Below are 23955 nucleotides of genomic sequence, written 5' to 3'. Positions count from 1 at the left end.
GTGGCCAGCTTCTTCATATGCTATGTAAATGGCACACCTGGTCTGATCAATCTTTTGGGTCCTATGTAAATGAGACATTACCTCCTCAAACTCATCTATAAAAACCCTGTGCATTTCACCACAGACCCAGAAAACCCACTTGGGAGCCCCCTTGTCTCTGCAGGAGAGAGAGCTTTTCTGTTTCTCTCACCTATTAAACCTCTGCTCTTAAACTTACACCTTGTGTGTCTGCATCCTTGATTTCCTTGGCGTAGGCAATGAACCTTGGGTATTGCCCCAGAGGAACAATGCCACTTTAATTTTAGTGCTGGGCTAAAGAAATTACAAGATGAGTTCAGTAAGAATGGATTGTGAAAATGAGGCATTACGGAGCTTGAAATATATTGTAGAGCCACAAAGACAGAATATTCTAAGGATAAAAAAAAAGAGACGTCAAAAAACATAGGAGCCAATCTGAAAGATCTTCTAAGGGCCAAAGCTGGAATAACTTGAGAAACCGAATAATGATAGTATTGGATTATAACACGGGCAATAAAGTAAATATCAATGAGTCCATACTGATATAAATAAATGATTGAATAAATTGAGAATAAAGGACAAATTTTCCTTAAAGTAGAATGTCAATAACAAATATAGAAGGAAGGACTGAAGAAAGCAAATTATTTAAAGTGTAAACAACATTAACTCTTGCTTTGGGCAAGATCTATTACTGAGTGCTGAAACCAGTAGGTAAAACTTGTAAGAGAAATAGAACATTTGCATAGCCTTAAAATATCTCCCCACAAGCTAACCTTAAGGATGAGTCCCAAGCCAGGAAGTATTCTTCACGAGCTGACTTAAGAGTCCTTGGGCCTTAAGGGATTATCAGCGGTAGTCTAGCAATACTCCTCATGGACTGGAGTGGCAGTGGCTAAGGAGTGAGGCTTCTCTGCATTCAGAAAGGGGAGAGAAGAGTGGGAAGAACCGTATCTTGTGGTTTCAGAGCCAGGTAGACTTCTAAAGTTTTTGACTCTAGATCATGACTCCCGGACGGCACCTTTGGACCCTCCTGGGGCCTGGAGGACCTCACCCCGCTGAAGAGAAGAACACAGGCCTGACTGGCTTGGCCACCAGCTGATTGTAGAGCCCCAGGGCCTTGAGCAAACAGTAGCCAGGGGGTGGTTACAGCAGAACTTGTGTGTACGAGTGGTTACAGCTGTGCTAGCTTTAGGTCTGACCCAGTGCAGTTATAGTGGTGGTGGCCACAAGGGTGCTTATGTCACTCGACCCCCATCTTTAGGTGGCTCAGAATAGAGAGAGAGACTTACTTTATTTGGGAGGAAATAGATGACAGAACAGGAGTCTCTGCCTGGTAATCCAGAGAATTCTCGCAGATCCTGTCCAAGACCATCAAGGCAGTACCTCTACAGGTCTGCAAGAACTACAGCATTACTGCACTTGGGGTGCCCCTTAAAGCAGATACAGATTAGATCACAACACACAAGTCCTTTCAAATATCTGGAAAGTCTTCCCAAGAAGGACAAGTACAAAGAAGCCCATATAGCAAAGATGATGATAAATAACTCTTCAACACCCAGACACTGGAGAACACCTATTAGCATAAACACCATCCAGAAAAACATGACCTCACCAAATGAACTAAATAACGCACTGGGTACCAATTCTGGAAACAGAGATATTTGAACTTTCAGACAGAGAATTCAAAATAACTGTGTTGAGGAAACTCGAAGAAATTCAAGATAACACTGAAAGAATTCAGAATTCTATCAGATTAGTTCAATAAAGAGATTGAAATAACAAGAATTACACCAAAATTCCAGAGCTGAAAAATGCAATTGGCATACAGGAGAATGCGTCAGAGTCTTCTAATAGCAGAATTGATCAAGGAAATGAAAAAAAAAGGACTTAAAACAATGCAGCACTCCTATAAGACCTAGAATATAGTCTCAAACAAAAACAAAAACAAAAACAGAAACAAAAAAACAGATCTAAGAGTTCTTGGCCTTAAAGAGGAGGTAGAGAAAGAGATAAGGGTAGAAACTTATTCAAAGGGATAATAACAGAGAACTTCCCAATCCTAGAGGAAGATATCAATATTTAAATACAGGAATGTTATAGAACACCAAGCAGACTTAATCCAAAGAAGACTACCTCAAAGTATATAATAATTAAACTCCCAAAGGTCAAGAATAAAGAAAGAATCCTAAAAGCAGCAATAGGAAAGAAACAACATACAATGGAGCTCCAATACCTCTGGCAGCAGACTTTTCCATGGAAACCTTAGAGACCAGGAGAGAGTGACATGACATATTTAAAGCACTGAAGGAAAAAATGTATACCCTAGAATGGTACATCTGGTGAAAATATCCTTCAAACATGAAGGAGAAAATAAATAAAGACTTTCCCAAACAAACAAAAGCTGACTGATTTTATTAACATCTGACCTGTCCTACAAGAAACGCTAAGGGAGTACTTCAATCAGAAAGAAAGAACGTTAATGAGCAAAAAGTAATCACGTGAATATACAAAACTGGCTGGTAATATTAAGTACACAGAACAACTATTATTATATATATTATATATTTTATATATTATTAAACTATTATAACACTGTAAATGTTGTGTGTAAACTGCTCTTATCCTAAGTAGAATGACTAAACAATGAACCAATCAAAAATAGCAGTCAACAACTTTTTAAGGTGTAGCACAAAAAGATACAAACAGAAACAATAAAAGTTAAAAAGTAGGACATGAAGTTAAGGTGTAGATGTTTTAATAGTTTTCTTTTTGCTTGTTTGTGCATGCAAATAGTGTTAAGTTGTTGTCAGGTTAATATAATGGGTTATAAGATAGTATTTGCAAGCCTCATGGTAACATCAAACAAAAATATATGATATGCAAAAAATAAAAAGCAATAAACTAAATTTTATCACCAGAGAAAATCACCTAAAGGGAGACGGGCAGGGAAAGAAACAAGGAAGAGAAGACCACAAAACAACCAGAAAACAAATTTAAAAAATAGTGGGAGTAAGTCCTTACTTATCAATAATAACACTGAATGTAAACGTACTAAACTTTCCAATCAGAAGGCATAAAATGGCTGAATGGATGAAAGAACAAGACCCATTTATCTATTGTCTACAAAAAACATGCTTTACCAATAAAAACACGCAAAGACTGAAAATAAAGCAATGGAAAAAGATATTCCATGACAATGGAAACCAAAAAAAGAGCAGCAGTGACTATACTTGTATCAGACAAAATTTATTTCAAGACAAAAACTATAAGAAGGGACAAAGAAAGTCACTGCATAATGATAAAGAGGTAAATTCAGCAAGAGGATGTAACAATTTTAAGAATATATGTACTCAAAACTGGAGTATCCAGTTTTATATAAAGGAAATATTGTTAGAGCTAAAGAGAAAGTGATGGGCCCCAATAAATAACAGCAGGAGACTTCAACACCCCACTTTCAACATTAGACAGATCTTCCAGACAGAAAATCAAAAAAGAAACATCAGACTTAATCTGCACTATAGATCAAATGGATCTAATAGATATTTATAGAACATTTCATCCAATGGCTGCAGAATACACTTTATTTTTCTCAGCACTTGGATCTTTCTTAAGGTTAGACCATGTGTTAGGTCACAAAATAAGTTTTCAAGTATTCTAAAAATGAAAATAATATCAAGCATCTTCTCTGACCACAATGGAATAAAACTAGAAATTAATAACAAGACGAATTTTGGAAAATATACAAATACATAGAAATAAAACAATGTGATCCCAAATAACCAGTGGGTCATTGAAGAAATTAAGGAAATTGAAAAAATTTTTGAACACATGACAATAAAAACACAACATACAAAAACCTGTGGGATACAGAAAAAGAAAAACTAAGAGGGAAGTTTTGCTATAAACACTTACATCAAAAAAGAGGAAAAATTTCAAATAAAAAATCTAATAGTGCATCTTAAAGAATTAGAAAAGCAAGAGTAAACCAAACCCAAAATTAGTAGAAGAAAAGAAATTATAAAGATTAGAACAGAAATAAATGAATTTAACATGAAAAAAATCACAAAAGATCAATAAAACAAAAAGTTGATTTTTTGAAAAGTAAACAAAATTGACAAACCTTTGACTAGAATAACTAAGAAAAAAGAAAGAAGATACAAATAAATACAATCAGAACTGAAAAGGGAGACACTACAACTAATACTGCAGAAATTCAAAGGATTATTAATGGCTACTATGAGCAAATATATTCTGATAAACTGGAAAATCTAGAAGAAATGGACAAATTCCTAGAAACATACAACCTACCAAGATGAAGAAATCCGAAACCCAAATAGACCAATAACAAGTAACGAGATCAAAGCCATAATAAAAATTCTTCCAGGAAAGAAAAGCCCAGGACCCAGTGGCTTCACTTCTGAATTCTACTAAACATTTGAAGAAGAGCTAATACCAATTTATTCAAATTATTCTGGAAAATAGAGGAGGGAATGCTTCCAAACTCATTCTATGAGGCCAGTATTACCTTGATACCAAAACCAGACAAAGACACATTTTAAAAAAGAAAAGTATAGGCCAATATCTCTGATGACTATTGATGCAAAAATCCTCAACAAAATACTAGCAAACCAAATTCAACAATGCATTAGAAAGATAATACATCATGACCAAGTGGAATTTATTCCTGGGATGCAAGGATGCTTCAACATCTGCAAATCAATAAGTGTGATACAGCATATCAACAGAATGAAGGATAAAAATCATATGGTCATTTCAATTGGTGCTGAAAAAGCATTGGATAAAATTCAACATCCTTTCATGATGAAAGTCCTCAGAAAACTGGAGATAGATGGAACATACTTCAACATAAGAGAAGCCATATATGACAGATCCACAGCCAGTATCATACTGAATGGGGTCGGGGGCCTACTGAAAGCCTTTCCTTTAAGATCTGGAACACAACAAGGATGCCCCTTGTCACCACTGTTATTCAACATACTACTGGAAGTCCTAGCTAGAGCAATCAAACAAGAGAAAGATATAAAGGGCATTCAAACTGTAAAGGAAGAAGTCAAATTATCTTTGTTTGCAGATGATATAATCTTATATCTGGAAAAACCCAAACACCCAAACACAAGAAAACCATTAGAACTGATCAATAAATTCAGTAAAATTGCAGGATACAAGATCAACATACAAAAACAAGTAGCATTTTTATATGCCGACCATGAACACTGTGAAAAAGTAATCCCATTTACAATAACCACAAATAAAATTAAATATCTAAGAATTAAGTTAACCAAAGAAGTGAAAGATCTCTGTAATGAAAACTAAAAACACTGATGAAAGAAATTGAAGAGGACACTAAATAATGGAAAGATATTCAGTGTTCATGGATTGGAAGAATCAATATTGTTAAAATGTCCATATTACTCAGAGAAATTTACAGATTCAATGCAATCAAAATACCAATGGCATTCTTCACAGAAATAGAAAAAATAATCTTAAAAGTTATATGGAACCACAAAAGATTCAAAATAGCCAAAGCTATCCTAAGCAAAAAGAACAAAACTGGATGAATCACATTACCTGACTTCAAATTATACTACAGAGCTATAGTAACCAAAATAGCATGCAACTGGCATAAAAACAGACACATGGACCAATGGAACTGAATGGAGAACTCAGAAACAAATCCGTGTGTTTATAGCCCACTTGTTTTCAACAAAGGTGTTAAGAACATAACACTGCAGAGAAGACAATCTCTTCAATAAATGATGCTTACATAACAGGATATCTTTATGCAGAAGAATGAAACCTGACCTCTATCTCTTGCCATATATAAAAATCAAATCAAATGGATTAAAGGCTTAAATCTACGACCTCAAACTATGAAACTACTACAATAAAACACTGGGGAAACTCTCCAGGACATGTCTTGAGTAACACCCCACAAGCACAGGCAACCAAAGCAAAAATGGACAAATGGGATCACATCAAGTTAAAAACCTTCTGCACAGCAAAGGATACAATCAACAAAGTGAAGAGACAACCCACAAAATGGGAGAAAATATTTCCAAACTGCCCGTCTGACAAGAGTTTAATAACCGGAATAGACAAGGATCTTAGACAACTCTATAGGAAAAATGTAATGATCCTATCAAAAAATGGGCAAAAGATTTGAATAAACATTTCTTGGGAAGACATACAAATGGCAAACAGGCATATGAAAAGGTGCTCAACATCACTGATCACTAGAGAAATGTAAATCAAAAACTACAAGGAGATATTGTTTTATCCCTGTTAAAATGGTTTATATCCAAAAGACAGGCAGTAACAAATGCTGGTGAGGATGTGGAGAAAAGGGAACCCTTGTACACTGTTGGTGCGAATGTAAATTAGTACACTCACTATAGAGAAGAATATGAAGGTTACTCAAAAAACTGAAAGGTAGAGCTGCCATACGATCCTACAATCCCATTGAGGAATTGGTATATAACCCAAAGAAAAGAAATCAGTATATTGAAAAGGTATCTGCTCTCCCATGTTTGTTTCAGTACTGTTCACAATAGCCAAGATTTGGAAGCAACCTAAGAGTCCATCAACAGATGAATATCCAATGGAATACTATTCAGCCATAAAAAATAATGAGATCCAGTCATTTACAACAACATGTTTGGAACTGGAGATCATTATGTTAAGTGAAATAAGTGAGGCACAGAAAGAGACACATCTTTGTTCTCACGTATTTGTAGGATCTAAAAATCAAAACAATTTAACTCATAGACATAGAGAGTAGAAGGATGGTTACCAGAGGCTGGGAAAGTTATGGGTGGCTGGGGGTGGAGTGGGGTTGCTTAATGGGGACAAAAAGTAGTTAGAAAGAGTGAGTAAGACATACTATTTGAGGCTGGGCACGGTGGCTCACTTTTGTAATCCCAGCACTTTTGGGAGGCTGAGGAGGCTATATTGCTTGAGTCCAGGAGTTCAAGGCCAGCCTGGGCAACATGGTGAAACCTTGTCGCTACAAAAAATACAAAAGTTAGCTGGGCATGGTGGTATGCATCTGTAGTCCCAGATACTCAGAAGGCTGAGGTGGGAGGATTGCTTAAGCCCAGGAGGTTGAGGCTGCAGTGAGTCATGATCACACCGCTGCACTCCAGTTTGGGTGGGAGAGTGAGACACCGTGTTAAAAAAAAAAAAAAAAAAAGACATACTATTTGATAGCACAAGAGGATGCTATTATTAAGTCAATAATAACTTAATTGTACATTTTTAAGTAACTCAAAGTGTGTCATTGGATTGTTTGTAACTCAAAGGATAAACGCTTGAGGGGATGGAGCCCCCATTCTCCATGGTGTGCTTATTTCACATTGGATGGCTGTTTCAAAATAGCAACTTAATTAAGTGACCAGGTTAATATCACCAGTGATAAGTTATGTTGTTATGTATCTAAGCCCTGATAAAATGTAGTGAGAAGCATTTCACCTCTGTGCTGTTCTCCCAAGTCTCTAACTGTAGGCCAACCATAAGAAAAATAAAACCAGGAAACCTCACATTGATGGATATTCTACAAAATATCTGACGTTAAGGTCATAAGAAGTAAAGTACAAACATACATTGAAGGAGATGAAGGAGGCATTATGGCTAAATGCAACATGGTGTCCTGGGTTGGTTACTGAAACAGAAAAAGGACAATAGTGGAAAACCCGATGAAACTGGAATATAGTTTAGCTAATATTATTGTTCCAATGTAAGTTTTAAAAAATGTACCATGGTTATATGAAATGTTAATATTAAGGGACATTGGGTAAATACACATGATAACTCTGTGCTATTTTTGCAGATTTTCTGCAAATCTATTTCAAAATAAAGTTTAAAAAACAAAATAAACTGAATATAAGATCCCATTTATAATATGTATAAAAATATATAGCATAAGAAGTATATTTACTTTTAGTCCATAAGTATAATCTCAGAGATAACTTGCTAAATCAGAAATGCTTTCATTTTTCTGTTTTTTTCTTATATTGAAATGTGCAAAAATTTCAGTTCACATGTCTTTAGAAGGACTATATTTTTTGTTGCTTCACATGTTGAATCAGAAGTGCCTTCTTTTGCAAAATATATATTTTTAAAATGTATCAAATAATTTATCTGTATTACTTGTGTACATAATGTAAGATTATAAACTTTCCTATTTCATTTCATGGCAATGAAAAATCTATCAAATTACAAATAGAAACTCCAACAAAAGAGCTTTCCTCCAAATTAATATAAAATGCAATTACAAAATGAAAAAATAAATCTTAGACACTCTTTTAACTCTCAATGTTTAATAAACTTAGATTCCCTATGTTAGTAACAAGGAATTTCCTAATTTAGTGATAAGTTTTATATCTGTTTGCTTCTTTGAAACCATTTGACATTTTATTTGTTGAATATATTAATTAAATATTTATAAATGATTTTGACTTAAATGTACACAAAATTCAGAGGACATGGTAGAAAAAGTTCAGTACTCTTATGAGACATGTACATGAGTATTAATAATTCAAATATTTCTAAAATCTGTGGAAAATGAAGAAAAAGTGAGTATTGCAATACAATAATTATTTCACCTTCAACATCAGCTTTATCACAAGCATTTTGTTCAGTAAATAATTCTATGTGCATGTATGTATACATGACACAAAAGTCTTAAAATTAAATTAATAACTTAATTAAAAATATGTGTAAAATTCAATTTAAAATATACGCATATTTAAAATTTCCCAACTATGACCTCTATTTTAATTGAAAGAATGTTGTAGCTTATTTTGAAAAATTCTGAATTATGTGTGTGCTATATAGCAATTCCAATAGTGAAGTTTATAGAGATTAATCATTTAATCTAAGTGAAAGTCATGCTTTCCAGAGTAATAATGTGCACCTTCTGCAGCTGCATATATTGAATCATAATCTTCAGGCTCAATTAGCTGAATAATGACTACATTTGAAGTAGATGCCAAATATTCTTGAACAAATTTATGTGACTTGACTTTGTTTGGTTAATTTATCTCTATCACTTGCTTGGTGAATGATAGGTGTCAATAAGACAATTTAAGTTACATATTCATTATCTAACTCTTGAAAAATGTAAGTTTCAGTTCTTAATTTCATATTAAATGTGACATTGTATGTGACATGGTTAGGCTTTGTATACCCACTAAAATCTCATCTTGAATTACAATCCCTGTAATCCCCACGTGTCAAGGGAGAGACCAGGTGGAGGTAACTGCATCATGAGGGCAGTTTACCCCCATGCTGTTCCCATGATAGTGAGTGAGTTCCTATCAGATCTGATGGTTTTATAAGTGTTTGGTAGTTACTCCTGCATTCATTCTCCTTCCTGTTGCATTGCGAAGAAGGTGCCTTGCTTCTCCTTCACCTTCTTCCATGATTGTAAGTTTCCTGAGGCCTCCCCAGCCATGCTGAACTATGAGTCAATTAAAGCTCTTTCCTTTATAAATTACCCAGTCTCAGACAGTTCTTTAGAGTAGTGTGAAAATGGACTAATAGAGCATGTTAAGCATTTTTCTAAAATGGCATATTGCAACATAAATGTGTTACCAAACAACAAAAATAGGTAACCGGTTGTATATTTATACCATATACAACCATATACTACTTGATAAAACCAGAGTAGTCAGAGCATTAGACTATCTATAACTTCTACAATGAAATAACTACTCCTCTATTTTTAGTATATGCCATAGTCTAGTCCGTAATTTCTCACTTTTTTTGTAGATTTCATCACTTAGTGGGGCTTTGTGCATGCTTGTGGTTAACACACAGGTAGATCCAATAGTGGGCAAGCACAGCAGCTCCAAAAGCTGCTGAACAAAAGGAGAGTAGAGTTAAATTGTCCTTAACTGCTTCTGTCCACATGTGCTTTTTCATCAAATACCTTATGCATTGTCCTTGAAAAGAAAGTGTTAGTTACATTGCCTCTGGACAGGGTGAAAACAAAAGATAGGTTACCTCTGGTTGTCTTTCAGCTTTAACCACACGTTAAAGAGAAACCTACTCACTGGACATGCACCTTCTCCACTAGCAGTGGAGATGATGTTAGAAGCTGGAAATAAAACTGGAAGTCTATGGAACCATCCAATTATTTTGATGCAATTCTTGATAAAAATACGTATGAAAATTTTAAGACAAATTCTGTAAAAGGCTAGGATTTTCCCAGGCAGAATGTGACTAACGGTTATCCTAACTCAGAAAATTTCTACACCACTGGGTATAACAGGCATCAGGCAGAACTGCAACAAGATAATAAGAAATCTGGCTTGAGGTAGAGGCAGTGAGAATCAGGGCCCTAGGAGAAAGAGCGGCAAAGGCTTCTAGACAAATAACTGGGTTCAAACACTTGGCTCCACTGGTTCTGCCATTTGGGGAACTCATTCAACTGCTTTAAGCCTCAATTTGCTCATTGAAAAAATAATAATTATAGGACTCATGTAGTAGGTATAACACTAACTGCTCAAAACTGTGTATGTGTAATATCACATTCTTTTGATCTCTAAATTAAATTGAATCTGCTGCAAGTCTACATCCGCTAAACAAGCAGTAATTTCATCTGAGCATCATTGGAACACTAGCCATCTCCCAGGATTAGAATCCAGAACGTATAAAGAAAACGCTTTCATTTCTGGTTCACACTTCAATTCGGAGCAGTATTGCTTCTAGTTCAAGTCCTGACATCAATTTATGAAGATACATCTCTTGCTTTTGTGCCAAGAAAGTAGGAGAATAATTGAAGGCGCTACATCATTGAATTGGTTAGAAGGAATGGGATGCTTACGTAGGATTGGTTTTGACTAAGATCAGGTGCCATTTACATTGTAGCAGGAGGAAGGAGCCTGTGTGTTCACATAGGCATGTCTGTGAGTGTTCTGTGAACATCTTCCTGTTACTTCCTGTCTTTGTCTTGAATTTTCTGTCTGTTCCTCTTAAGATTTTTTTCGTATGATTTCCATGTTTATTGCCTTCATTCTTTGTTCATGTGAACCACTTACTCTTTCTGTCAGGAGACTCTTACTTTAAACCAGCTATGATATTATGTATTTTTTACATTTACTGAGTTTTTATAAATTTTTATTCCTCTATTTCTAATTTTAAAAGAAAAACTATTTTATCAGTATATATTTTCCTATGAATATAAAAAGATTGTATTTTACTTGATTAACTGTTTTCCTTGAGGGTCAATGAACCCCGACAGGGAAAAAAAGTTCTGGGCTTAGTGAATTTTATACATTTACACCATCTGAAACCAGATTACATCATATGTAGAAAATGCAGTGAATGATCAAAGAAGCATTGCCAAGCAAAAACCTCTGACATCCTTCTTTAATATGTAGATAAAAACTGTTTGAAATTAATATATTATTTGTATGCAAAATGGAGCAGCTAAGGTTCTTGAAAACAGTTTATTTTCTTTCAATCCTGTTTATTAATACACTGAGCAAACTCTTTTTTCTAGATAGTGCCAAAGTAAACTTTTTCCCAGCCTGTGCCTGATTTTTCATGATTCTCTGAATTAATAAGGTTTATTAAGTTGCAAATAGATACACCACCTGCTGCAGAGCTGTCATCAGACTCAATTATGCCTCATGATTGGGTCATGAGTGATCAGTTGAGACCTGTTGGCTGAGATATTTTTTATGGAATATTATTGATGTTCGTTAATAACATTTGTGTCTCAGTCAAGTTCCAAGAGATTCACCAGCTTGGGACTAACTTAATTTCTGCTGTGCTGCCACAGTTTGTAGAACCTGGCTGGGAGCTATAACCTTTTTCAAAGGTTATGGCTCCTATCTTCTCTCTATATGGCTTCTCTCTATCTCCTCTCCTCTACCTCCCTATTGGCCAGAGTATTTCAATACTTCCCTACAGGAGACTGTAAAACGATCCCCAAAGATATCAGGTCCTAATTTCTAGAACCTCTAAATGTTGCCTTGTAGGACGAAAAGATTTTGGCACATGTGATTTATGATCTTGACACGGGGAGATTATTCACGATTATCCTTGTGGATCCTAAAGGCAATCATTGTTGTTCCTATAAGAGAGGCAGGAGGAAATGACAGACAGAAGAGGGGATAATGCTACCATGGAGATAGAGACTGGAGTGATGTAGACACAAGACAAGGAATGCTGACAGTCACCAGAAGCTAGAAAAGGCAAGAAAGTTTGTCTCCCAGAGACACTGAAGGAAGCACAACCCTGCCAACATCTTGATGTCAGACTCCTGGCCTCCAGATCTGTGAAAGAATACAGTTTGTTTTTTTTTCACATCACCAAATTTGTGGTAATTTGTTATTACAGCACTCACGAAGAACTACTATGTTCCTTTCTCCCTATCTACAGAGAATGTTTCTGTTAGATTTATATATACTGGAGAGAGTGAAAGTGGCTGGAATTTTAGCTATTGAGTTGAGTGGTTCTGTTTCATCTTAGAAGGGAAGATACAAGTAGCAGATGAGAAGCTGTGATAAGAAAACACAAAACCTTTCAAGCCAAGCTCGCAAGGCTAGTCTATGCCAGTTGTTTGTCTATTCCTGCTTTGCTCAGGCCGCATTTTCCAGACTCCCATGCCAGGTGATGTCTGGCTCACTTTTGCCTATGGAAGACATTGGTTGGATATTAAAAGACAGGACGAAAGGAGAAGCTCTTGTTTTCTGCTTTGGATGGCACCTCTGGTGACAGCAGCAGTAACAGTGGACAATAGCAGATTCCTATGAAACTGGTACACCCCTGGAAGTGGAAGCAAATGCCGCCCCATCTCCAGCAGTCTCAGTGGCACAGCCTTCAGGGGCTCTGGTTTTATCAGTGACATCGATGTTAGTTTAGACTCCTGAGATTCTTCACTATCAGCAGGAGTCTGGCCTCCTGGCTTCCTACAAAGCTATAGTGTGGTAGATCTGATAGCAACATGATAATCATTGTTTCTTGGAAATACCATTTTCCCTCTTGCTCCTCCAGTCTTCAGAGTGCTGATGGGTTCCTGAGGTTCCCAATCCCTTTCAACTCCCTCAGGCTATCCAACACTTTTGTAACTATTTCCCTATACAGGTTGTCTGTTTGACATACCTATGCCAGATACTGACTTTACAAGGAAGGAGATTTTCGTATATGCATGTGGTTTTATTTTCCTGCAATGGTACTGAAATAATGAACATGCATCCCCATATCAAAAAGTAATGGTTTGAAAACTATCTGGCAAATTATCCATTTTCATTAATTAGTTAATTATATCAGGTTGATTCTCAACTAGACATTTACTCCTTCATGCATTATTCACTCATATATTCATATACCAGTTGTTTTCTCTCTCCATTAGTCATTCATAAATCCATTCAGAAACCTTTATTAAGGGTCATCATAATGGATCTGTACCAAGTACTAGTTACTAAATTTGTGACTTATTTCACTCTTTGATATCCAGTCCTTTGTTTACTATTTTACCGTAATCTAGCAGTAGTAGTATACAGAAATGGCTTATATTAGCTCATGAAATTAGAAGTTGGAGTGTTTCAAACCCACTGAAAATTACTAAACTCAGCTCTATGCACAAGTGGGTATAAAATAATTTCTTCGTCTTTTTTTTTTTTTTAACTGAGTCTTGCTCTGTCACCTAGGTTGGGGTACAGTGGCGTAATTTGGGCTCACTGCAATCTCCGCCTCCCAGGTTCAAGTGATTTTACTGCCACAGCCTCCTGAGTAGCTGGGATTACAGTTGTGTGTCACCACACCTGGCTAATTTTTTTTGTATTTTTAGTGGAGACGGGGTTTCACCATGTTGGCCAGGCTGGTCTTGAACTTCTGACCTTGGGTGATCCACCCTCCTTGGCCTCCCAAAGTACTGGGATTACAGGCTTGAGCCACCAAGCCTGGCCAATTTCTTAGTCTTAAATGTCAATAATTTAATATTGATACTTTTCAAAATGAATCTTATAAAGGTTTGGTGTTAGAGAATAATGTTGAAGTTAAAAACTGAAATACTTTGGAGATTGCTACTTATTCTTGCATCTGTGAAACTAAAAATATTTCCTACTTGTACATTTCCCTTATTATGTGACAAGGTGACCCAAGTTAAGATCATTTGAATCCTTAATAATTAGAAACTGGGAAAAAAACATCTTTTAAAAGAACTATAGGGAATATTGGCCTTTAATAATAAAGACAATTTGTTGTGGGGAACGACCATCTTTAGTTATGGGAAAACCACTATTTTCAGTCAATTTATATTTATTAACCTTACTGGGTGACAGGAACAAATAGACATGTTTCTGAATGAAAATATTTGAGATATGGCAACTTCAAGAACCTCAACTGTTCTATAAATTAATAGAAAAAATTTGCTTATGAAATGAATAGTTCTTCTTTTTGTTTTTGCTTTGTTTTTACAGTTTTCATTAGAGAAATGTTTCCTTTCTAAGTATGGATTTAAATTACCCTTTGCCTGTACTTTCAATTTTTTCTCATTGACCTATTTTATATGTTTTCTTCTTTAAGCACTTTCTCAAAGAAAATGAGAAGAGGCCTCAAAGGCAGTGAATTCACTGTGTAAATGTATCAGACTGACTACTGATGCCTCTGTTTTTAAGATATGCAGCCCTTGACCTGATTGTCGTGATGACTTGTGGAATCTAATGTGGTGTGGCTAGAAGGATAAGAAGGGGGAACTTTAAAGGGGTCAGCATTAAGGCAGGAAGTGAGTATTCCAGAGGTGAACCTGTGACTAGGATGAGCGAAAACCTGCTTCTCTTTGGGTCCTACTGTGAAATTGTTTAGGACACCTTAACACAAGAGGTGTGGATCCACTTATGGTGCAGAGAGTTCAGGTGGTCATCCTGCAAGAAAGCTGGGGGTTAGATGTGGGTCACTGGAGTACTTGAGGGGTATTCTGTACATTGCTTTTCTCTTCTATCTTTCCTGAACTTTAAGGAAATACTGATGGACTGTGTTATTAAGAGTGAGGCATATCTGATGCTGGTGATTATGTGGTAAGGGGAGAGCAGTGTCTCTTCCCTTGAAACCCGAGTGTGAAAGCAGTGGTCCTTACCTGGAGAAGGTGGCGGTGACCCCCTCAGCCCATCCAAGAGCAGTCTCAAAAGGGTCGCCACACTGGGAAAATCTCAATAGCTTATTAGTCCATATTCTGGCATACAAGCTGGTGGAGGCTTAAGCCATTGAAATTTACGCATTTGAAGGGAAATGTTGCCTTTCTTTCAAAACATAGATTGGAGACCAAGACATTTGGATAACATTGATACCATCACATGCCTTAGTCTTTGCCTTCTGTTTTAATGAAGGAAAGAACATGATGTTAGCAGGTAATCGGAGGGCAAAACCCAGGTATCTGATTCTCAATTATTAGCTTTATAACTTTGAGCACTTAAAATCTCTAAACCTTAGTTTTGCTGAAAATAAGAGCATTCTTACTGGCTATAAAGTTTTCAAATAGTGCTCACAGATTCCATAACAACTTGATTTTCCATTTCAATTTCAATATTAAAACATATATGTTGAATTATTTTAAATTATAGTAGTTTTAAACACTGAAATGTGTTACGTATTAGAAATAAGCACTTGAAAGACCAATTATATACTAAAATCTGCTGCCAGCTTAACTAATTTCACACACAGCTTCCCACTCTCTCTGTTTAATTCAAAGGTTCTTCACTGTGGCCAAGAGAAAACAACACAGAATACCCTAAGATTGCTTTGTCAAAAAACAAACAAACAAACAAAAAACTTGAAAACTAAGCTGTTCTCATTTAGTAGGCTTTAGAATTCTGTAGACGACTGAAATACCACAATCTGAAGAACTGATATAAACCATGGTTCTTTTTACTACTCTTCAACTAGATTACTCAACCGATAATATTCTGACTTCAATGTTTATTGAACATGGGTCATTTTTTTAATCAGTGTGGGTTGAAGATATTTGGCTTCTTGTTTGATTTCATCTTCACTAACTTCTACCAAGTTTTGATGGTTACTCATTAATTCATTGTACCCACATTAAATCTTGTACCCACGCTTGTGCTTCTCCATTCACCTGGTAGAGGCTCTCATTTCCCGCCCCCTCATTTGAAAACATCACTATGGCCTTCTAAATAAACTTCCTCTGTGTAGCATCTAGACCTCATACTTACTCTATTACCATTCCTAAACATAGTTTTCATTTTTGACCCTATTTAAGAGGCAAAGTATAAGGCAAGTCCATAAACCTTAGTCCATAAAACTTAGTCTGCCACTCAAGGTCTGGCATGGTGATACCAGATCCCTATTTATACTTTTTTTTCTTTTTTACATTTATTTTTTATTTTTTAGAGATTGGGTATTGCTACATTGTCCAGGCATGAGTACAGTGACTATTCACAGGCGTGATCATAAGGGACTGCAGTCTCCAACTCCTGGGCTTGAGCAATCCTCCCACTTCAGCTTCCTTTTCTTTCCAATCTAAACTCTCTTCTTTTGAAAAATGTTTTACTCACTTTTCATCCTCACATGCCAGTTGCATTCCACTTTTGTACTGTAACATACAGTGATTGCCACATGTAGAAATACCATTTTCTTCCTCTACACTCTCCACGGTCTAGTTCTGATCCAAATGTCACTACTTCAACTTACACTGTTCTTCTTTCTGTGAACAGCTATTAGAACTTACTTTCAACTATACAAACAATACTTGAAATAAACACCCTGTGGATACACTGTACAAATATCTCAGGGTGGCCTAAAGGTAGCCTTCCTTACCATGGTATCCACCTCTCCAGAACCTACCCTATTTGTGCAGCCTGCCCCAGCTCTTTCATCTCATATTGGTTTCCTTTTATCTTTTGGTTCTTTTACTATAGTTAGTCTCACTTATCCTTCATGCTTTCTTCTAATTTACCTTTCAGTATTTCCAACACTGTTTGCATATTAGAACCACCTGGACAGGTTTTACAAGATATAGATTCTCAGAGCTCACAGGCTTGAGTGTTTCTCGAATTGATCTAGGGTAAGGCCCAATGTACAAAAATATATACATAGTTGGCATTTTTAAATATTACTTAGGCAATTCTAGTGAGGTAAGTGTTGAGAAGCACCAAATTGAATCAAATTATAAGCTCTTTGAGAAAAGAGTCACGTGTTATATTTCTTTGCCTTCATCCCCTAAATAGTGGATACAAGCCACATAATCAATAAATATATGTTGATTTGGTTATTTTTTTTTCTTTCTTTCTTTTTGAAGAGGAAAGAAGATGAAAAAGAGATTGGGGAAGAAAGCCCTCTTAAGAATACTCAGCCCTACCAGTTCCAACCTGTGCACCACATAGGTCTTTCTGAACATCTCCAATGATCCCCAAGGATCTGATAATTTGAGAGATTCCTGTTACACACTATCAAGCACCTTAGTTCTGTTCACCTCACTGTTTAATCATTGACTGAAATGGAAAGCATCAGTTAAGCCCACGATTTCAATTCTGAAAATAGTTATTCTCAACGAGCAACTGGAGAAACGTTTTTGACAACATAGCATTTTTTTTTTAATGTTTTGTTACAGTATTTGTATGTTATGCTTAAGGCCAACATTTATGTTCGTTATGTTACCAGATTCAATATGGATGAATCATAGTGCATCACAACCTATCTGTAAAGAGTGTGTCTTAGCCTCAAGTGGGTAGTTGCCTTTCCAAGTCAGGAGATTCCTAATTTTGCGGGAGACCATCATGTCTGCTGAGTCACTCTCAATGTCTCTGGCTGGCCCATTGGGCCCACATTCTCTGCTCTCCACTCCCCCTCAATATGCAAACTCCTGGATTATACAAATGTACAAATCCCAAGCATGAGATTTGCACATCTTTACTCATCAGAGTCACTTTACCATACCACATCACCGTTCCTCAAAATGCAAACCTCTCTCTGGTAAACTTCATCTGAATCTTGGGTGCATTTGACCAACATTTGTGTTGATTCTTGTGCATATGACTTGTAAGTTTTGTAGACACACATGAAACTGCTCTTTATCTGTGCTGTAGTGATGATGTGGAAAGGCAGACAGAGAGATTCTACTAATTATACATAGTTATAATGAAGAACTTTTCTAGTTTCATGGCCTGGAGCCTCTAGTTCATTTTAATAGAGTAAGTTATATTAATTAGGTGTATGTAAAGGACAATCTTTCTCTTTACTGATTTGTCATTGTGTTAATACAGCTATTCAGTGCCATTTTGAAACTATTCTCATCACAAATAATAGATTTAGGGTTTCTCTTCTATTTTAAAGGGGAAAAAAGTACGCCAAACTCCTCCAACAATCTGGAATTTTATTCCATCCATATACATGCATAGTAACAACATTTGTTGAGAAATTATTTCTATCAGAAGTAGAACATTATCTTTGCGATCACCAGGTGCAGTATTGCTACTCTTATATTTAAATAGATCTTATATATGAATTAAATTCATACTTGCAGCATTGAGTTTAGGGTTTCGATTTAGACTGTGCCTTTCAAAAGATAAAACTGATTAATACTACCTCATTACTTACAATACTGCTTCCAGTAATTTTGTTCATTCTTTATAAAGTATTGCATTTAACAGCAAAGGTTTAAAAATTGAGACAGAGCTGCATCAGCGAAAGAAAATCCAAGTACTATACAAGAAAAAAATTGCCATCTTCATTTAACATACAGGTTTAGGATTAAGAAAATGGACAGAAACATACAGCTACATACAAATGCAAAGCCTAGTGACTAAGAGACTGTATCTGCTAAAATATAAAGTGCAAACGGAGCCTGATTATCCAAGAATTGAAATCTTAAGGCGAACTTATAGCATGTGTATTTAGAACATCTTTGCAAGTTATATTTTAGCATATACATATATCTGCAACAGCATATAAGAAAAAATCAAGATACACAAGTGCTTTTGAAGCTATTTCTAAAATGATTTTCTGTATTGTTTGTGACTATTTTCTTTAAAAGCTACTATACAGTGCAAACCATATGTGCTACACAATAACTATACAATAACATTACAAATGACTTTAATATAAAGTTTTTAAATAAAAAATAACATAACCACAGCTATGAATACTGCTGGTAAAATAAATTAATTTTTTTTGAAAATGGCACCAATAATACACTTTACTAATGGACTGTAATGAAATTACACCTCAAGTCTTCAACTCAGCCATAATGAATTATCTCCTGATTGCCCAGATGTAATTCAAATAGCTATTTTTTTTTTTTCAGGACTGGTTAGAACAACATACTAAACACTGATACCAGAGGTGACTGATGTTTATTCAGTTAGTTCATTTGACATGTTCCGCTGCATGTGATGAGCAATAAAACTTCTTGTGAGTTATAAAGTTTGAAAGGTTGTTGAACTGGATATCACACAGCCGGCAATATTTCCCACTGGTTGGAGCCTGGGTGGAACCATTCACACCTTTTGCTATACTAGACAACTGTTCCTCTGCTGAGGGAATTCCTGGTGAGACATTCTCATTGGCAGCTAATGGGTTCTCAGAGATCCATGAGGGAGATTTGTGGTCATCTTCATGCTGAGGATTCTGGGAAACGTTCTCTTGCTGCGGGTTGGCAGCAGGTCTCTCATCTTGTTTCAGTCCACCGTTCACTATTACCATTCCTCGATTTTTGGGCAACAATGGTAGAGAATCTTTCTTCAGCGCAGCGCACCCATTTGAGGAAGCCTGGCCTTTAGGAGATTCATTTTCTGCATTTGTGCTTTGCTCGATGTCAGTGTTATGGATGACAAGAGAACCAGAAATATAATCACTTGGCTTGATTCCATAATATGGAGAAAGCTGGTCGGCTCCTTTTGCTTTCTTTATTGCTCCAGGGTAAAGGCATTGTGGAAGAAACAAATGTCTGTTTTCTTCTTTTGTAGCAATGAGCTGAGCGGCTTCACTAAAGACCTTCAAGCCTTGCAGGGTTGCTAGGTGGGATGAAAATAGGTTTCCATTGGGGGAAGGCTGCTTCAAATTCCCATTTTTCTCACATTTTATTATGCTTCTTTCATAGCTGACATCAGGGCTGTTTCGTTCGCTTTCTGGATTTGGAAACACTTTGCCGTCCAGTTGACCCAGGTCATTACGCTGATGTGCAGTAACCGGGCAGAAATTCTGCTTGTGGGCCAGATAGTTTTCTACCTTATTGAAACTGATCTTGCACACAGTGCACTCGTGATAGTCCAGCAGCCTTTTGGGAGACGTGGTCGTCCGCTCAGACTGAGATAAACACTTTTTGCTGAGATCTATGGGCACGTCCATCTCTAGGCAGGAAACACTGGAATGAGTAGTGTCACATTTGGAAACTGGAACACATTTGTTGATCGTCAGGGAAGTTTCCAAGTGCTTAGAGACAATTCCTGGAAAGATATCACATCTTGGGTGGTAGCACTCTCCTAGCCCCTCTGTGGGTTCTTGAGTGGAGGTACAAGGATTACTGAGGTTGGCTACATCAAGAAATCTCTGCTGAACCAGTGGAGGCCTTTGTTCCTGCTCAGGTAGGCACATCTCATACATCTTTCTGCGCTTGCGTGTGCGCATGGTTCTCTGCATGGCAGGCACTTTGTTGGAAGCAGACCTCTTTAGTGGAGGGTCGTGGCGAGTAGCACAGTAATACTGTTTGTGGACCATGTATGTTTCGTGCCGGCTGAAGGTAATGTTGCAAGCTTCACAGGTAGTCTTATTCGGGTCACTTTCCCCATCCACTAAGGGGACACTGGGATTTTTCACATCAACAGGTTTTCCATTAATTTTGTCATCATTGTTAGTGGAGGTGGAGAGCTTCTTAGTTTGAGTGGAAAAGTCCTTGTCATGGCCCTTCCCATTTGGCCCAATTAAATCTAAGACAGTGGCAGAATTGATGCAAGATGTTTGAAGAAGTGGATTCTCAGGATCAGCAGAATGAGCAGCTGGGTTGAGAAGGTTTATGGAGGTTTGGCCGGTGTTGGGACTCAAAGCTTCAGGCATCTTTTCTGACACACTAGGGAACTCTGGGGACTTAGCCATCTGCTGCCATCGGCTGCTGCAATAATGCTTTTTGTGCACTAGATAATTATCCAAATTATTGAATGTTATGTTACACTCAAAACAAGTAGCCCCCTTGGGCATCAAGGGGCTGTAGATGACAGGAGGGTAGCTACTACTGCCATGCCTCAGTCGCCGATGCACCAGTTCAGACATCTTGGCTAAGATCTCTGACGCTTGAGGGACCATGGTGATATCTTGGGGGAAAGAAAACTGAGATAGGAAAGGGCCCACAGGGAAAGAAGGCCCAATATTAGGCTGAACTGGAGATGAGGCAAGTCTTGGGCTAGAGGGCTCAGACTTTATTTTTGTGTAAGAAAAGCTTTGTTTATTTGTTGTAGGCTGTATCTCTGGTCTCTGGTTTGTGAGAAAGAGCTGAGTCTTTTTCTCACACTTGTCCAGCTCTGTGTCAGAGCTCGCATCTTTAGTCTGCATGGCCTTTTGGCTCTGGGGAAGTTCGCTTCTGGTCAGTAAGTCTGTGGCTGGCTGTAAGCTGTCTTCGGTGCCACTTGGAGAGTGTTCCATGTCACTTTCTCTGGGAAGTTTGCCGCTAGGGACATGGAGCTCCTGGTGCTGCAATAAGTCCCTCTGAGTCTGGAAGCCGAAATGGCAGTGATTACATCGGAAGGCAGCTTGAGTGAGATGGGAGAACAGGTGTTGGTGAAAGTTGATCACAGAATCAGCAGTGTAGCTACAGACGGTGCATTTTAGACTAGCACCAGGGGGCAGAAATTCTTCCATTTTCACTCCTAGGGAGACATACAAAATAAGAACAATGAGAAACATGTGTGTTGGTCTTTGAATGCTAGGGACCTTTTCTAATGACCTAATGTTTGCAACACAATAGGAATGAAATCGTTCAGAATCTCATTCATTATATTAACTGTTTTCTTGTGACATCTCTTACAGTGTGTGATAATAATAATAACACTTTATAGTTTTCAAACTACTTTCATGAATATTACGGCATCGAAGTGGAGTAAGTGTCACTGTCTCCATTTTACAGATGAGGAAACACGCTGAAGGAGGCTAAGGGAATTGATTATGTTAATAAAGCTATTAAGTGATGAAGCCATGCCTGAGCCTCAGATTTTATAATTACTGATCCAATAACCTTCCTACTAGAACATTAGCCTCTACATTAGGAAGAAGTGAGCATTCATTAGGATTGCTGTTGAAAACCAATGCAAATCAAATAACTCTCAGTACACTACATATAGGTTATATTCTAAAGAAGCCAAATAGAAACGATTTTGTAAAGTAATTAATAACATCCTAATTTATATTTAATATAAATTTAAAATTTTACGCCACAATTTTGCTGAACATAGTTTATCTCTATCCAGGGCTGATATTTACCTGGTAGACTAACATAGTCTACCAGTCTACTAATATAGTCATTTCGCATTGACATCCATGCTGATTGATCGCTGCCTATTTCTAGTCCATGATTACATATTTTGAATATTATCATTGACTGTGGTGGATAAGCATCACTAAGGTTGACTCTAGCTCCCATTGGTCAGCATATGGTAAAATCAGCTTGGCTTATCCCCTCTGTACTCTGGACTAAAATAAGACCGCCTTTTACATTCATAAGCCGAAAACATGGCAGAGATACCTAGTCCTGTAGTCATAAAAGGGGTCTAACTATCCTTGTCTCCTTTTTTCCTCAATGAATCCAATACTCATTTTTTCCATTTAGCTGAAAGGACCCCTATATTCTGCTCTTTTTGTTTTGTATATGACTTTACTCACCATCTGAGACAACCAATCTGTTTCTGCTTCCCCTGCTTTATTATCTATATGAAGATAGCTCATTTGCAAGAAGAGGAAAGAGGATGAGCAGAAAGGAAATTGCCTACTTTTATAGGTTCAAAGACAAAAGCTTGAACTGTACTACAGCACTGGAGGTTAGAACAGTAGCTTAAAACTCAACATGTATTTCCATTTTAAAATCATTTAATCTAGGCAAAGACAGCTAAGAAAGTCACCCAGAGGTGTCCTACAAGGTTTGTATCACAGGTGCTGAAAAACTATGATTCTCAGTCCCTAGTTTGTCCCATGCAAGAATGTACCTAAAATTATTTAAAGTCAATAGAATTCTGTACATTCAATTAAATTCATTTTTTAAAAAAATATGTTAATTAGAATGCTATGAAATGAAACCAAAAATAGCTGGCATACAATTCCAAATTAAATGGGAACAGTTGCCACCTTGCTATTAAGAGAGGGCCTTAAAAACCTTATTTGTTTTTCAGCCTATTTTTTCTTAAGGGATTTTAAAACATAGTACTAAAAGTAGTTTTATGTCATAAAAACCAGCTAAGCTGTTATGACGCATCTTTCGGAAGTCAAGATTATTTTGCTGATCCATATTTAAAAGTAAACATCCCTGAATTGTAATTTTAATTGGATCTATCAATAGAGTAGCTTTATTTCAATTCAGCAAATACTTATATTTATGCACCTATTATTTCTTCCCTACCATACAGGAAACACTATGGTCAGTTTCCAAAGATTGCTTGACACTAAAGCAATAAATGACAATATTCAAAGGGTATTGAGACTTTCTTTTAAAAATAATGTGCTTTTTTAAAACCTCAGTCGAAAACAAATAGAATGATTTGGTCTGTGGTCAGAGCACTGAATTTGTCAGAAAAGAATTAAGACCCAAAGCTTTTTTTTTTTTTTTTTTTTTTTTTTTTTTGAGACGGAGTCTCGCTCTGTCGCCCGGGCTGGAGCGCAGTGGCCGGATCTCGGCTCACTGCAAGCTCTGCCTCCCGGGTTCCCGCCATTCTCCTGCCTCAGCCTCCCGAGCAGCTGGGACTACAGGTGCCG

General features: G+C 36.8%; 1 protein-coding gene and 1 long non-coding RNA gene across 4 annotated transcripts in view; one reads left to right on the top strand and one right to left on the bottom strand.

The window, feature by feature from the left end:
* The window catches only part of LOC112629953, a 264192-nt gene that overhangs the window by 219797 nt on the left and 20440 nt on the right, over positions 1-23955 (top strand). The gene's annotated exons all lie outside the window — the stretch shown is intronic.
* ZFPM2 (zinc finger protein, FOG family member 2) overlaps positions 18362-23955 on the bottom strand; it is a 489523-nt gene continuing 483929 nt past the window's right edge. For all 3 annotated transcript variants that reach the window (XM_025393837.1, XM_025393838.1, XM_025393839.1), the window contains one exon: positions 18362-21863. In XM_025393837.1, the coding sequence (XP_025249622.1) occupies positions 19372-21863 (2492 nt within the window). In that variant the 3' untranslated portion in view covers positions 18362-19371. The remainder of the gene's footprint in view (positions 21864-23955) is intronic.

The sequence above is a fragment of the Theropithecus gelada genome, chromosome 8 (genome assembly GCF_003255815.1).
Source record: "Theropithecus gelada isolate Dixy chromosome 8, Tgel_1.0, whole genome shotgun sequence".
Lineage (NCBI taxonomy): Eukaryota > Metazoa > Chordata > Mammalia > Primates > Cercopithecidae > Theropithecus > Theropithecus gelada.
The sequence above is the reverse complement of the archived record's forward strand: the minus strand, read 5'-3'. Positions and strand labels throughout refer to the sequence as shown.